Genomic DNA, 15,921 nt, shown 5'->3' with positions numbered 1-15,921 from the left:
TGAGCAAAAAGAAAAATATAACACTTAGTTTTTTTAGGTGAATGAAATAGTTCTTCTGAATTTTATACAAGCAAATTGGAACATACATATATAACTAAAACACATCTCAATTTATTTTAACATTCTGTTTTTTTTTTTAAGAATATTATTACAAAGATAATAATACTAGTAAACAAAGAGACTATGCAATGGTCAATCATCTAAAGGGTCTTGGAGGTTTCTCTAACACAGCAGAGAAGAAAACTTCTTTATCATCTTTATCTTTCTTAGGTACCACAACCCACTTATGTTTCCTATACCTCAACGCTTTAAACGCTTCCATGTAATCACTCAAATCTTCTTTCAGACAGAAGAAACCATCGATCCACAACAATCCCCCTGGTCTTAAAACCCTGTCCCAGTCATACAGCACGAAATCAAGAAGTATTAGATCAATCCATCCATCGAGAAACCTCGTCGTGTGAATCATATCAAGAGTGCTGTCGAAGAACGGTAACCGTTGGTTCACAGTTAAGTACAACGGGACTAAACCGCGCAGTGCGATCATCTCGTTGAATGGAGCGCCGAGGTTGATTGTTGCTGATACAATCGTGACGTTCTGTTCTCTCATCCTCGCTGCGAAAGTTCCTGTGCCAATGCTGAAATCCAATCCGATTCTAATCTCTCCCGGTTTAATCTCTAGTACTTCAGCTATCGAGAAATCCGCAGTTTGGTTCGTCTCAAGATCAACTTCGCCTCGGTTAAGCCATCTCGGCGATTCGTGGTACGTGAGGTTGAAGCAATCAGTGCATTTAAAGAACCCTTTTCGTGCTATTGTGTTGCTAGCTAAGCAAGCGAAGTTCTTGCACTTATACTGTCCCCATCTTACATTCCGATTATCCGGAAGCTTCCATAAAGACTCGTTGATTGGAAACGGTTTGTGGTATAACTGCGGGCCACGGGAGAAGCACCGTCTTCTAGGCAACGGATCGCATCCGTGAACCATAAGCTTCTGAGCTAACCTCCAATCATCGTTGCAGATTTCCCCAACATCATAGTCCATATACTCTTCTAGATCTTCCTTCATCGCAAAACAAGCATGCCCGATCGAGGTGAAAGTTCCGTTAGCTCCCATGAAGTTCTGCTTCCCAAGCCGGTTTGGTTTGATCTTTATGTACTTCTTTATCTCTTCTCTCATAAAATGCTCCCCCGGGTCACCGTTCTGCTGCTTCAACGGATGATCCGCTACAAATCTCTCTTCAAAAGAAGGCAATTCCATATGAACCGACTGAACTAGCGAAAGAACATCCGCTAGAAAAGCTACATGCCTAAACATGGATCCAGAAGCTGATGAATCAGATGATGGAGAAGAAGAAGAAGAGTTGGCTTCTAAAGCCTTGAGATCATCCATTTCTTGGTGGATTTTAAAAATGGCGGTTTCGATTGTCTTTCTCATTTGGCTTCCGATATTGTAGTTGTCGCCGTCAAAGCTTCCATGATAGTTACAGAACCGATCAGAGAAGCGTAGTGGTGTGATGTAATTGAACTTAGCTAATGTAGCTACTGAGATAAGAAAAGCCAAACCAGCCAAAACATATATGGGTCTATTGACGCCATTGAAAGCTCTGATTTTTGATAATACATTCGTCTTCCCCATCCCTCAAGCTATATACAAACACAAAATCAACAAAAATCTTGGAAACACATTAGCAAATATGCACATTTGAACTACATAGAACAAGAACACAAAAGAACACCATCTTCTTTTGCCTTTCTTAGAAAATATCTCAAATGAATGAGAAGCAAAATACTCAAAATATAGTTGCAGAGATAAAGAAAGTTATGAACTTTAACTTCATCTTGCAGTTTACCTGGGGATTAGTGGAATTATATAATAATATTCAACATACTTAAAGCACAAGCTTAGAATGCACATGGAGATTTCTGAAGTTTTTAGGAAATCTCACGATGGTACAAAGCTAAAACCCTAGAAAAGTTGCAGAATTTAAGGAGGAAATTAATAAACTAAAACGGAAAATTTAATAGCAAGTAATAAAAGCCGATTCCTATGGATCTCAAAGCATTTGAATGAATTATCAAAATCTTAATTACCAAAATTACAGTTCGAAATTTTCTAATCACCGGGAGGGATGGGCTTCATATTCACGGCGAAGAATGACGACAATACGATATCCGTTGAAGAAAGTGGTAACGATTTCCATAAGGAAGACGTCATTTTCTCGCTACCCGCCAGTGAGGATGAAGTCTTCGCCGGTGGCCGAACGGAAATCAACCGGCGATTTGTGACGGTGGACGAGAATCTCGGATATTCTAGTATTTAAGTATTTATCAATTTGGTCAAAACCAAAAACTATTTATTTATATTAACCTATCTACCCCTATATTTACATATTGATATGACACACATACCATAATTTATAGTTGATCTGGATACCCCCTCAATTTTTTACATGGGGAAATAGTAGTAGCCGTTTTTGTTTTTAAACTACAGCTAGTTAGTAGGTTATACTATTTACTAAAGGTTAGAGAAGGCAAAAAAAAAAAAAAGGGTTATATTTACATAAAAAATTAAAATATGTTCCTAAATTAATAAATTGGTCAAGTTAATTTTAAACTAATTTTTAAGGTTGGAAATGGTATAGTCGGGTATATAAGAGTAATGTTGAACATCAAATGCTTTTCATGGCCATTGTAGATAAATCTAGGCGATGTATTATGCATTTTGGTATATCATCAGTTCATTCACACCACATACTTCTAAATGCATATTCTAAAAGCATTAATTCAAAATTAGATCAACATAAATTTGTAATGGTAAATTCAACATCCATACCTTAGATAAAACTCACTCCTAGCTGGGCTAGTGCATGACATGTTAAAAATAAAGCTTCGTCTCATACTCCTCAATTATAAAAAATAAAAAAATAAAATTTTGATCGTTTGATCGAAACTCGAGCATAACATGTTCTCATATTATGATAGATTGATGATAATTTAAAGTAAAAATAATTGTATTTACTCTCATAAAAATTGAGATATAGTATACAAGCATATATAGGAAAATATCATTTAACATAATTTCTTAACTAATGCAATCATAGTAGGATATAAACATTATACAAATCACTACTCTACTATGTATTATAGAGATTGTAGTCTAGACGCTCATGGGAAGTTCCCGATCAATTATTCTTCTATATCATCACATCAGAGGTCATGATCTAGTTTTTTTTTTTTTACTATATTAAAGAAAGGAAATCGAGAGTCAAAATCGAAATTATGTTGTTTATTAAATAGTTTCTTTTGTTGAGTTAGGTTTTAAAAAGAAAAAAGAGGTCAAGAATCCCAAATTGATTTGTTCTTCAATATGATGAAATAGTTTACTAGAGATTCTAAGAAAAATATGATTAAATTTTTGAATTTTTTTTATAAATGCTTATTTTATAGTATCCTGTTTCAAAAATGTCTTATCCTTCACTGCTATCAATCTAACAACTTTCAATTCTTAGATTACTTTTTGCAACAGAACAAAAGTTCCAAAACCAAGTTCCCGCAAATTCTATATTATGGTCATGTCCAGAACTATTAACTTGGCAAAGTAATATAAATCCCAACAATGACACACTTTGTAGTGTGTTTTTCTGGGTTTGTCTTCGGTTAGTAGGTTATATTTTTATAAAGATGATATATTAAAATATTACTATTGGATCTGAATTAATGAATTGACGAAGTTAATTTTAAACTAATTATCGGATATATAAAAGTAACATCAAATTTATTTTCTAGCCATTGCAATCAAAATCTAGGGGATATATTGTGCATTTTGGTATATCATAAATTCAGTCAGACCACATACCTATAATTGCAGATTCTTAAAGCGCTAATTCAAAAGTATGTCAAAGTAAAATTGTATAATGGTGATTCAAAATTCAGACTTTAGATAAAACACACACCTAGCATGGGTTATGCTCATGCATGGCATTTTAGAAACAAGGTTTTCGCCTCAAACCCTCAGTTATTATATTAAAAATGAGTTTGATCGAAACTCGAGCATAATCTGTTCTAATACCATGATAGATTGGTAAGAATTCAAAGGTAAAAATAATTGTATTTACTCATATGAATTGAGGTACAATATAGAAGCATATATATATATATATATATATATATATATATATCCTTTAACATAATTTCTTAACTAATGCAATTATAATAGGATATACAAATCACTTATATGTATTATAGAATATCTTCTAAAATTTTCTGCATGTGAAAGAAATTTTTGCAGTCCAGGCAATTAGCATCATATTATATATATATTCAAAAAAAATATCAAAAAAGTATACTTTTTAAATTTGCCTCAAGTTCTTTTGAACTTAAACACTGCTCTGATCTCTAAATTATTTACTCACCCACATATATACAAATAATAGTTTGGATGAAGCAATTAGTTATCATGAATGGTATAAAACAATTTATTCAAACCCACATAACTAATCAGATTATTACGTAGTACTATGAAATTGAAACATTTCTAGTTTTTTTTTTCACACATTGTCTACCAATTATAGAGTTTTCTCACACTAAAAACAAATTCTTTTATGACATCCTCCTCAACTTTCCTTAGCAGCATTTCCAAGCGCCTGAGTTGATCCTTGAAACTTGCTAATGTCTTTCACAATCTTTTGTGTTGTTTATAGGAGATATGTCTGAAGTACCGTACCCTTTTACTTCTAATGATTTTGTAAAACCTGCAATTTTGTTACAGCTCGAGAGCTACAATAGCATTTTGAACAACTTATTTGGCAACCAATTTTTTCTTGAACCAAATCAAGGATTTTGTCTAGATTATTCAACATAATGGATGCATTATCCTTAAGTGATATCGTTCTAACAATTTTTAGTTCTTTTATTTGTTTTTTGCAGTAGAACTAGAATTCCAAAAAAAATAAGTTCACGGAAATTCTATATTTCGATCATGTCCATTTATATCTCCCCCTAAAACTATTATCATGGTAAATAACCTAAATCCCAACAACGGAACACTTTCTGGCTTTCGAAGAGGTATATTATTTTCATAACACCGGGAATTAGAGTCAAACGACCGCCAACTTTGGAAACAATTTGGTTATTGTCGTGGTTATTGTTTTATATCCGCACCATTCAATCTAATAGTCGTGGTTATTGATTTATAAACAATTTAAAGTGTTTGGTTTTAAGCCGGATGAATTGAAGAAGGGTTAAAAACCTAAAATTGGTTAAGTGTAACTTTTTTTTTGGGTAAAACCGTTAGTCAACAACATTAGATTAGTAGGGAATTATTTTCTTGTTCCAAAACGTCTCTGCAAATATGTTTATTTATACAAGATTAAAGGATAAAATTGTAGAGAAAGAGATATGTACTGTGTACATATCCTACTTAACCCATTAGGACTTATCTCCTAGAATTAATACTACTTACTTTTATATATTAAATCATATTTATACACGATTTCTAACGTTTTATAAAATACTAACTGATCTCTTTTCTTTTTTTTTTGCTAAAAAAATACTTGTCTGTGAGAGTATTTTTTTATTTAAGGAATTGTTTTAACCATTGGCTGTAAAAGGCAGAGTAGGATTTGTTAAAACTAAAAATATTCTTTGTAAGGTTACATGAAGTTGTGATTTCTCTTGGCTGATGTTAAAGTGTTAGAAAGAAGCATGGCTAAGGGCATTGTTCTTTTACCACCAACAGCAGGTGTGGTGATGGCTGATGCAACTTTACAAACCTCCTCATAGCAAATGTCTCCGACCACTCGATAGCCATGCGGAGTGCTTGGATCCTACAATAGGGTATAAGAATGTCACATATTGATTGGTGACTTAATCAATTATAACTTCATTACCAATAATAATTTCAAAATTTTGTTCGCTTACATCAACAAAAAAGTAGTCCCAACCTTGATGACTGCGCCCAATTTTATCCAGTTTTCTCTAACCATGTTTGGTTGCCAAACAGCCGAGAATATGATATCAGCTTGTCTTACAATTTCTTCAGAGTTCTTGGTTCTTGAATGGGCAATGGTAACAGTTGCATACTCTCTCTACCATTTACAAAAATACATCAAGAAATACCCAAGAAAAATAAAGTAATTATCAAATGGCATGTATCATTCATTACCTGCAGTAACAGAGCAGCCGGCATATCAAAAATCTTACTCCCTCCAATAACAACTGCTCTCTTTCCTTTGATCTCAAAGTTGTATCGGTGTAACAGCTCAATGCATCCTTTTGGTGTTCGCAAAACACATAATAGTTCTCTTCCGCGCATGGCAAGCAGTCCAATATTTAGCGGATGAAATTCGTCAACATATATCTCAACACTAACCGAATTCAATATGTTATGCTCATCCACAGGGCCGGCTCAATTAATTTTGAGTCCCGGTACAAATCTTAAAAATTGGCACTTTTCCATACAAAAAAAAAAAAAATTGGGCCTTTTTCATGTTAAAAAAACTTAAAAATTAACCACTTTCATACTAAATAAAATATTTAGGCTTTTTTTTTATGATAAAGATATCTTAAAATTTTAAAAATTACATTTTTTTCTATACGAAAAAATAAATTTGGGCCCTTAAATTTACCCAAAAAATTAGACCCGGTACAATTGCTCCACTTGCACACCCCAAACGCCGGCACTGCTCATCCATATGCGATGGTAGAGGCGACTGAACAAGGATTCCATGGACACAAGGATCATCGTTGAAGTGAGAGACATATTTCACACCTCCTCTTCTGATGAATCTTAGCTAGACGAACTTGAAATGTTTTGATTCTAACGATTCCACAAGATATATAATTCATAAGCTTTCGGGTTACGACGGAGACGGGTACACACAAACAAACAAAAAAGCAGGTTTTGAACTCCAAACTAATTTTCAATAAAATAAAATTATCATTAAAATCGAGATTTTGAATCATGTTTATGATGATAAAAGCAAAATACTATAGTATTAGAGTATCAACAATGAGAAAAATATGGTTATCTACGGTTGATAAATATTGAAATGTAACTAGTCTTTTTTTTTTTTTTTGGTGAACACGGGGAAGCAATGCCTCCCCGTTTATTAGAATAAAATTAAAAATCAAATACAAATTCGACGTAGAATCGTAGTTCCACGCTCATCATCTAAAAGAATCGAAAAAACACAACTAGGCATAACCTCAAGTAAATGAAAACCTAAAGGAAGAGAAAACGCATAGTTGGCTAAACCGTCCGCAAGGCGGTTAGCTTCCCTATACACATGCGAGATACGGACTATCCAGTCCCTTGATAAGAAGCCATGGCACAATCGCACCAGGAAGGACCGGGGGTGAGCATCACTAGTCTTTTTTTTTTTGGGTAACAATAATGAAAAATTCTTGGGTTCACCCCTAGGGGTGAACCACTTTCATTCACCCCTCATAATTATCCAATTAGAATTTGCCATATCATCTAGTTAAAAAAATTAAAACAATTATTTTCTAAATAATACAATAAGATAAAGTCATAACCACTCTTTTATAAACCCAAACCGATATATAATCTTGTTTAATTACAAAATCTAAACCCTAATTCTCTTTTGTAAACCCTAACCATCATTTAAACTCGTTTAATCGTAAAAAATCTAAACCCTAATCGTACTTTCTAAACCCAAACCGACACTTAACCTCGTTTAATTGTAAAATTTAAACCTGTTTATAAACCCAAACCGATAGTTAAACTCGTTTAATCATAAAATCTAAATACTAATTCTCTTTTGTAAACCCAAACCGTCATTTAAACACGTTTAATCGTAAAATATCTAAACCCTAATCGTACTTTCTAAACCCAAACCGATACTTACCCTCGTTTAATTGTAAAATCTAAATCCGTTTATGAACCCAAACCGATAGTTAAACTCGTTTAATCATAAAATCTAAACTCTAACCCTTTCTAATAAACCTAAACCGATACATAATTTCATTTTAGTAGCAAATTAAATTTTATAATTAAATAAATTTTTTTATTATTAATAGGTGGCAGATTTTGATTGGATGAAATAAAGGGGGTGAACATAAGAGGTTCACCCCTAGAGGTGAACCCAAGTATTTTTCAACAATAATCTAGCTAATAGTCTTCATCTCAATAGTCAATACTGTATGATTTAAATCGGGCTTAAGAAATATACAATTAAATTTGTCTAAGATATTTAGAAACAATAGGAAGAAAAGCCGAAAAAAAAAGTAACAAAGAACATTTTCTTTTTTCCTATTTTTACATATAATCCGAGAATAATTCCTTAATCCTATATATCTTTCCTAAAAGGAGTATTCTAAAGCCGTCGTAATCTGATCATATTCCTCCGGTGGCCGTGGCGGCACTGTTCACAACCCAAGAGAGATCAAAACTCGCCGGAGCCGAGTTCCCGGAAAAGCTATCTCCGGCTGCGAATTCCTCCAATCCATCGAAGAAATCATCGCTCACCACCGTATCCGACAAAGATAACAGATCTTCGTCTCCGTCAAGATCTCCCACCGCTAGATCCTCCACAGGCAAAACAAATTCGTCGGCTGACGTCACCGGAGACGATGAATAAGTACCAATCGTGGTCGTCGGAGATTTAGTCGTCGGTTGATCGGATGGTTTCTGACGGGTGCTTCCGGCGAGAGAATTACGGTGTGTCGGAGCTGGATGATTGTGTTCCGCCGTGTAAGTGACGATGAACATCTTCGGGTCGGATCTGTTTCGCTCCACTTGTTTACGGGCTAAACAACCTTTTGATGTACTACATCTGTAGTATCCTCTGTTTTCATGAAAATAAAATTAATTAGAAAGCTTTACCAAAATTGTAACGGAGATAATTTAACAAACCAAAAGCAGACAGAATCACAAAAACAGACAAGTTTCTTTTGTCTTGAAAGAACACACATTTATTAGTCAATAAATGAACCTTTTTTTTGGTGTGGGTAAATATATTTTACCTTGGATATGGTGAACCTTTGATGGGTTTCTGTCCGTACTTTCGCCATGCCCAGACATCGGAGTTTAAAGCCTCTGCTGCTACATGGCACACTTTCTTATGCTGTATCTTTCTGTAACAAGCAACCAAAAAAAAACAGAGACTTTTTAGCCATCTTGATTCAATCAAATTTGATGGGTTCGACAAAAATTGAGACTTTTTAATCATCTCTTTACAGCAGAATTCGAAATTTTGATTGGTACAACATAAAAATGACAAATTTCTTGATGGGTTTGACAAAAGGTTTAAACTTTTTAATGGTTTTGATAAAACAAAATTGGTGAAGAAACGAACCTTCGTTTAGATCTAGAAGTATTGGAGCCAGTGGGTTTGCTAGTGACGCTACCGGAAGAAGCAGAGAGAGAAAGAGGACGTTTCTGGTTCTGTGGCTTTTTAGGTTCTTCTGGGTAATTTAGACAAGAGAACGACGAGACCACAGATTCTTGTGTGAACGGTGTGTAGAGATCTCGAAACTCTCCGAAGGAGACGGCATTACTTTGTCGTCCGACGGCGAATATAGGTTTTGTGTGAGATGAAACGCCGCCGGAATATACGGTGGTTGTGGTGTTAGTTGCTGATGAGCTAACGGCTGAGCAGCCTCTGACTACGGCGTGGAGATCCCAATCGTCGGCCATTGAATTTGGTTACTCAGGGGAGACAAAAAAGCTTCGAATCTCTGAGGAGAGAAGAGAAAAGCAGAGGAGACAAAAGAGAGCGCTGACTTTTGAAGGGTAGAGAGAGATGTTTATAAAGAGAGTGAGAGGAGGAAAATTAAAAAAAAAGGGTTGAAAAAAATGGAGGATATATTTTATTAAATTATTATTGATGATTAAATACAGTGTATAATACAATTTTGTTTTGTTCTCTTTTTTTTTTGACATTGCAATTATTCTACATTGTGAACCCTTTTATCAATATATGTATCTGGCATAAAATTATTAAACAAACAAACAAATAATTAAATAGTATAAAAATTAGTTTTTTTTTAATTTATGTGTAAAACCCAAAACATCAAACTTAAAGGAACAGAAAGAGTAGTTGATAAATATTATTTACATAGATTTATAGGTTACAAAAATGACCTGAAAAATATTTTGTTGAGTCACAACTTGTGACTATAAAATACATAAACAAAATAAATTTTGTGTACGGATGTTGGTACTTGGTAAACAAACATATTGAATCATTTGTATAAAACAGGAAATAAAGAAGAACATGTGACGATTGCACAAAACTAATACGAGATGTTATAATTAGCAAACGACTTTAATTTGAATCATAACATTAAATTAGGAATCCTCCTCTAAAACCGATTCCATTATTGTGCCAACATATATCGATTCAAAGTTTCTAAATGTTAGTGTTTATTTGACATATTTTCCCTTTATTGATTAGAACGAAACTAACTAAATTAGACATCTATATATCTTGTTTTAAAAGCAAATAAGTATGAACACACTTGGAAAAAAGATGAGCACTGTCGGAATCACAATACGTGTATATGCCGATATATATAATACGTTTTTTAGCATATTTTTATATGTATATTATATATAGAGAGAGAGGAATAGTGTCTTTGGCTGTTTTGGGAAATTCTAGAAAGAGAAAAGTATCTCGATGCTTATCCTGTCTTTGTCGCCTAGTGTAATTAGAGACTAAAACCAGAGGTGGTTTCCGGTTTCTTGTATTTGGTTGACTTTGATAAATTGTCAAAGGCTTTGAATAATCTATCTTAATTCATCTTTTGTCAACCTCACACTCCTTTGGACATTTCAACGCGTCTCTGACACGCGCTTTTGGGGCTGCTTTGATATGATTAAATAGTGGGAAACCATACTTTCGTTGTAGTGCCTACTTTTTTATCGATGCGCACAAGACCAAGTAAACAATTGCTATATCTTTTTTACACCTAAGATTATGGAAACTGGAAGTTGTCAAGATTAATTTAGAAAAATAAATAAAAATTTATATGGAAAGGATAAGAATAAAAGTTTAATTTGTTCCCTTTCCAGATCATTGTGAGCTTTCGACATTACACAATAGTCAATCCAACAACTGATTTTTAAATAAAAACCATTCATGGATAACATATATGTAATCCATTTGTATTTTCAAAAAAATGTGCATCAATGTATATAAAAAGTATGTAGATAGAAAGATAGTGGTTGTCACTTAGCACCATAGTGTATTAGTGTTGATCACTCTGCCACATACTCTAAACATGGGATACTGTTGTATCATTCATTACCTTTTGAGAATAGCAACAACAAAGCACATATAAATAATTTTATAAAAAATAATATTAGTAGCTAGTGTGTCTAAAAATCCGATCTCAAATTTGGTTTGTATACATATTAAAAAAAATTAGTATACATAAACTCGACAATTCATTTAATTTTTCACTCTGCTGTTAAATTTATTTTTTAAAAAAATTTCACTCTAGAAATTTATTCCACGTTTTCTTGATTTTGTTCTTCCAATTCCACAACTCCTATAACTAGCCATAAAATTAAAAAAAAAAATTATTCTCAAAAATATATGTATACATTCGTTAATAGAGTAAGTGAGTAACATAGTAAATTTTTGAAGAAAACACAAATTTAGAAACATTTTATTTATAAGAAAAAAAAAGAGAGAATTTAACCATACCGGTGTCGCAGAGTGTGACACACGTGCCAAACGAGGAGAGCGCGTGATCTCCGCGAGTACAAAAGGTTGACAATTTCATAAAAATCAACGGTTCACACGGCGAGTAAGATAAGATGACGTGGACTTTCCTAGAGCTGTCGAAAAAAATGCTTTTATGCCGTTGTTACCATTATCTCTCACCTCGTGATGTTGATTCCTCTTTGTGTTAGTCAATCGTACGGCTTATAACGGATCACAATCTTTGGAGCCATTCATCGGACGGTTATATCTTAACTTTAAGCTTTCTAAATGCTTCAATTTTTATCCGACGGTCGAGATTCTCCTGACCCAGTCAGGGGTGCATGAGCCACGTGAAACCTTCGGGGACGAGTTTTTTAGCAAAAATATGTATTTAGCTACAAGTGGCCTGCACGAGGCATTGTATCAAACCGCGTGGACCCAAGCTATTTTTTAAAATAAATATATACATAAAATATTACTAAAAACGAGTAAAGTCAACATTAATTTAAACATTGTGTTTGACTAACCGAATTTTTAATTTTAATCTAATCAAGTTAGTGTGTAATTTATTTTTTGTTGTTGATAGTCACTTTGATTGTTCGACAACTCACACAACTGATGCATTTTTTGGTAAACCCCAATTAGTAGGAGGAATTAAAAATGAGTACTCCTCCTCATGGTGCCCCCCTCTCCTTTCATCGCTTGTCTACTCTTTTGTGGGTAATCTCAGCTGCTAAGGACTCAAATCTTGCTCTGATCATAAAAACTCGTGTTACAAGCTTCCATCTATCTCTTAATCTCTTATGGAAGGAAGGCAACCTCCGCATTCACTCGCCAAATATAATCATCAAAGAGATCAAGCAGATTATGCGAGCTCGTTTTGATCCTCTTGCTAGGGAATAACGTAATGCTCTCCCTGGAACCTCTCTGCTTTCTACCAGGTTCAGACTCTTTGGCTAGGTCTTTTGCTATTTGTGTTGGCTTGCTGGGCCTGTGAGCCTTGTGTTGGTTTGTTGGGCCTATGTGCCATGTCGGCCAATTTATGCCTTGTAAGTTTTTTGGGCCTGTGCCAAAATGGGCTTCCTAAGCCTTGTAACTGTTGGTTCGTTAAATGGCAAAAACAAAAGGTCAATAGCTGATTTGGGATTAATGGGCCGATAGTGACAAAACGTTGGGCTTATACAAGCCGCTTTGGTTATTCTCACGTGACTTACACGTGCTTTCCTTCCCCAGATTTTCGCGCTTACCATTGAAATTTCAACATTTCTCCCCGCGCCATGTGTTTCCTCTGATATTTACCTTTTTGATTTTCTCGAGAAAAAATGGTGACTGAAAGTGGCGGAAACTGACTGACTAGTCGGGGATTTCCGGAGAGATGGCTATGGCAGAAGAAAACGCGGCGGGGAATGCTATTTGTTCAATCTGCTACGAAGATCTCAAACCGGTGGTTGAGAATCTGCAATCAATCTCCGCTTGTGGCCATGTCTTTCACGAACTTTGGTTAGTACGGAACAATCGAAGATTATTTCTTATCTCCGAAATTTTTATATAGATTTATGTTTTTTGGTAAACCCTAGTTTGCAGCAATGGTTTGAGTACTGCCCGAGTACGAACAAGCGAAATTGTCCGATTTGTAAGCAGAAGTGCTCTCTAAAGGATCCTTGCCGACTTTACTTTCAGTCTTCCGGGAATCAAATCACCTCGGAAAAAGTCGTTGAAATCGAAGAAGATCCGGTTTTGTTGAGAGGAGAAGTGAAGCGGCTCCAAGGGAAGATACAAAATCTTACTTCAGCTCTGGAGGCGAAGAAAAAGGAGAATGTTCAAGTCTCTGATAAGGTGGTTTCTTCATTTTGTTGATTAGAATGGTTCAAAAGATAAGGTTATGTGAAAATTTAGGTTCTTTTGCTTCTCAGTTGCATCAATGCAATGAACAATTGAAGGAGGATAAAGTGAAAAGGTGGGAGGCTCTTCAAGAAATATCAACGACTCAGCACTTGCTTAAGTTAAAATCTGAGGTTTTGATTATAACTCTACATCATCCTTCGATTTTTAGATCGTTTTGCTTCACAGTAGATTTTTTGTTGAGTTTGTTAGTATGTTTTGTTACAGGAATGTTTCCAGCTTAGTTCACAGTGTGCTAAGCTACAGGAGAGAACTATGGCTCTTGCCAAGGAGCTCGCAGCGCTTAAATTGTGCGATAAAATCTTTCATATTGCTCTTTTAATGTCTTCAGTTTCTTATTTAATCATTCACTCTTTTGGTAATACCTTTCTGAGTCTATATCTTGTTTTGTATCCAGGGTTTCTGATTTAAGCTTGGAGGAAGATGATGTTCTGAAGCTAGCCTTGTTGGGGAATAACGCTAAGACCAAAGATACAATAGACACACTAGTCAAGTCCTTGGTTATCCGAAATAGGTTGGTCTCATAGCTTAGTTCCACTCAGTTCACACAGCTTCACTTAGTTCCACTTAGTTTTGGTTATCTGAAATAGGTAGATACATAGCATTTAGTTTGTCACTGTTTCCATATTCTCATTTTGGTCATCGACTTTTGTGAACTTGGTTCATTATTTTCCATTTGTCATTGACTTTTTCACTGATGCAGTGTAATGCGATTCAAAAATAATAATTTTTCAACTATAGTAATGAAGAAGGTGATTCACCTTAGTTCATCCGTTGATTCCTGCAGAGTAGAGTACTTTGTTTGGTTTTCTAGTCTCTTGTTAAAACAACTTGTTAAACTGAAATTACGAAATTTCATAAGCAAGTAGGTGGTCAAGAAGTTGGAAAGGAGGATTGAACATTGCGTTTCTTTCTCTTAGGCCTTCTAATTTTCTTTAATGAAGTCTCTAATACAAATCATTCTTGCTTACTCTGACAGAAGCTATAAGGAATTGCTAGCCAAGTGCAATCAGCTGGGCAGAGGCGAAGCGCGATCGTCTGAGAAACTTGAAAAAGCTTTGGAAAAGATAGATAAACTAAAGGTGTGTCTTTTGTTGTTGCACCCGATCTTGTTTGTGTCTTCTATATCTGGCTCTTAATATCTTATTTCTACTAGCAGAAGCAAATGAGGGAACTTGAGTTGATAACTGAAGCGAGAGAGAACAGAGCTCTACGGGACATAAACGTTTCAAAGAATTGCAGTTACAGAGAATTATCCGAGCCTGCAACCGAGAGCATGGCTTCTTTCAGAATGTTGCCATCAGACAACAAAATGGAGAAAATCTCCACACCACCTGGTAAATTAGAAGAAAATGATGGCTTTACCAACCAAGGATCATGCTTAAGGGGAAGAGAAGGCTCCTTTGTTAGCAGAACAGACTCAGTTATAGATGTAGATGATGATGTTCCCGAAACCACCATTTCTGGCATCAGACATTCGGATACTAATATTGAAGAAAAATGTGATAATCCCCTGGTGAAGAATATAAAGTTCAACATCAGAGAAAACCCGACATCATCAGTCTCACCTCACAGCAATGGTACTTTTGTTGTACATCAAGAATTCAAGTTCCGAGTGTAGTAAATTTGAAGATTGTTCAAAAACTCAATGCAGGTGCTGGAAACATTTGGCAGTCAAATCGAAACCTTGGTAGATGGAGCAAACATGGAGAGAGAAACGAAACAACTCCATCACTAGGAGGTTCTGGTCCAAGCAAAGATGATCTGATCGCTATTGGACCTGATGGTAAAGGTGGAAGAATCAAAGTGCTGAGATCTAAACCCCAAATTTCTGTGAGTTATGCATTCTTCTCTCTTCATGTTCTTTCCCTTACCCTTGTTGCAATCTCTACACTAAAAAGCAATTTCCACTACCTTGCCTAATGTGTTTTGATATCTGTTGCACTGCATAGAACGCCAATACAAGCTCAGGAAGTAGTGGTAAGAGATTCAAGCTTGGAACTAAAACAAGTGGCTCGTCCTCTCAAGGTTGTCTGCAGATCGAACACTATTTTGGCAAAACTAATCGCTAATTTTTCAACATCTGTCTGAGAATCATAACATCTCTAGACAAACTATCTGATTATCATGTACGATTAATTACTCTTTTCATTGTTTTCTAATGTAACTTTTTTTGTTGGGGCTGCCTAATAAACACTTTAGTTAAAGATTAGCGATAAATAAAACACTTAAAATCTCTAGTTGTATAAAGAATGGACACATCGTGACAATGCTAGAAACATTTAACGACCTTAAAACGTGAAAGCTTCTCCGTCCTCGAGATCGTCTCCAATCTCCACGCGACATC

The 15,921-nt window shown here is 34.9% G+C and overlaps 4 protein-coding genes across 4 annotated transcripts; 1 reads left to right on the top strand and 3 right to left on the bottom strand.

Moving 5' to 3' along the window:
* Nucleotides 1-14: 14 nt before the first annotated feature.
* On the bottom strand, nt 15-2,468 carry LOC9311061. The gene has a single exon (XM_002872854.2). It carries the CDS (start codon nt 1,634-1,636, stop codon nt 197-199), a length of 1,440 nt encoding a protein of 479 aa, XP_002872900.1. The 5' UTR covers nt 1,637-2,468; the 3' UTR covers nt 15-196.
* Nucleotides 2,469-5,651: 3,183 nt separating this feature from the next.
* Nucleotides 5,652-6,313, bottom strand: LOC9308968 (bifunctional protein FolD 4, chloroplastic). The gene is made up of 3 exons (XM_021021562.1): nt 6,164-6,313; nt 5,943-6,086; nt 5,652-5,825 (listed from the first exon to the last, which is right to left on the bottom strand). The coding sequence occupies exons 1-3, from the start codon at nt 6,311-6,313 to the stop codon at nt 5,652-5,654; spliced, it is 468 nt and encodes a 155-aa protein (XP_020877221.1).
* Nucleotides 6,314-8,146: 1,833 nt separating this feature from the next.
* Nucleotides 8,147-9,751, bottom strand: LOC9311060 (WRKY transcription factor 22). Its single transcript, XM_002872852.2, has 3 exons — nt 9,318-9,751; nt 8,986-9,096; nt 8,147-8,807 (listed from the first exon to the last, which is right to left on the bottom strand). The coding sequence occupies exons 1-3, from the start codon at nt 9,656-9,658 to the stop codon at nt 8,357-8,359; spliced, it is 903 nt and encodes a 300-aa protein (XP_002872898.1). The 5' UTR covers nt 9,659-9,751; the 3' UTR covers nt 8,147-8,356.
* Nucleotides 9,752-12,271: 2,520 nt separating this feature from the next.
* LOC9311059 (E3 ubiquitin-protein ligase TRAIP) lies at nt 12,272-15,786 on the top strand. Its single transcript, XM_002874946.2, has 9 exons — nt 12,272-13,172; nt 13,250-13,508; nt 13,586-13,687; nt 13,782-13,864; nt 13,972-14,088; nt 14,554-14,656; nt 14,734-15,154; nt 15,229-15,407; nt 15,527-15,786. Exons 1-9 carry the CDS (start codon nt 13,048-13,050, stop codon nt 15,644-15,646), a joined length of 1,509 nt encoding a protein of 502 aa, XP_002874992.1. The 5' UTR covers nt 12,272-13,047; the 3' UTR covers nt 15,647-15,786.
* Nucleotides 15,787-15,921: the final 135 nt, after the last annotated feature.

Source organism: Arabidopsis lyrata (assembly GCF_000004255.2).
Source record: "Arabidopsis lyrata subsp. lyrata unplaced genomic scaffold ARALYscaffold_6, whole genome shotgun sequence".
NCBI classification, from domain to species: domain Eukaryota; kingdom Viridiplantae; phylum Streptophyta; class Magnoliopsida; order Brassicales; family Brassicaceae; genus Arabidopsis; species Arabidopsis lyrata.
This window is presented reverse-complemented; position numbering and strand designations above follow the sequence as displayed.

Bases quoted from the DNA above. Each gene is read 5' to 3' on its own strand.
- LOC9311060 (XM_002872852.2), bottom strand. From the start codon at position 9,658: ATGGCCGACGATTGGGATCTCCACGCCGTAGTCAGAGGCTGCTCAGCC. The intron at 9,097-9,317 runs GTTCGTTTCTTC...TGCTTGTTACAG, and splicing joins ACTTCTAGATCTAAACGAAG to AAAGATACAGCATAAGAAAG. The intron at 8,808-8,985 runs GTAAAATATATT...TCATGAAAACAG, and splicing joins AAAGGTTCACCATATCCAAG to AGGATACTACAGATGTAGTA.
- LOC9311059 (XM_002874946.2), top strand. From the start codon at position 13,048: ATGGCTATGGCAGAAGAAAACGCGGCGGGGAATGCTATTTGTTCAATC. The intron at 13,173-13,249 runs GTTAGTACGGAA...GGTAAACCCTAG, and splicing joins CATGTCTTTCACGAACTTTG to TTTGCAGCAATGGTTTGAGT. The intron at 14,089-14,553 runs GTTGGTCTCATA...TTACTCTGACAG, and splicing joins TCCTTGGTTATCCGAAATAG to AAGCTATAAGGAATTGCTAG.
- LOC9308968 (XM_021021562.1), bottom strand. From the start codon at position 6,313: ATGCGCGGAAGAGAACTATTATGTGTTTTGCGAACACCAAAAGGATGC. The intron at 6,087-6,163 runs GTAATGAATGAT...TGTAAATGGTAG, and splicing joins CGGCTGCTCTGTTACTGCAG to AGAGAGTATGCAACTGTTAC. The intron at 5,826-5,942 runs GTTGGGACTACT...ACCCTATTGTAG, and splicing joins AATTGGGCGCAGTCATCAAG to GATCCAAGCACTCCGCATGG.
- LOC9311061 (XM_002872854.2), bottom strand. From the start codon at position 1,636: ATGGGGAAGACGAATGTATTATCAAAAATCAGAGCTTTCAATGGCGTC.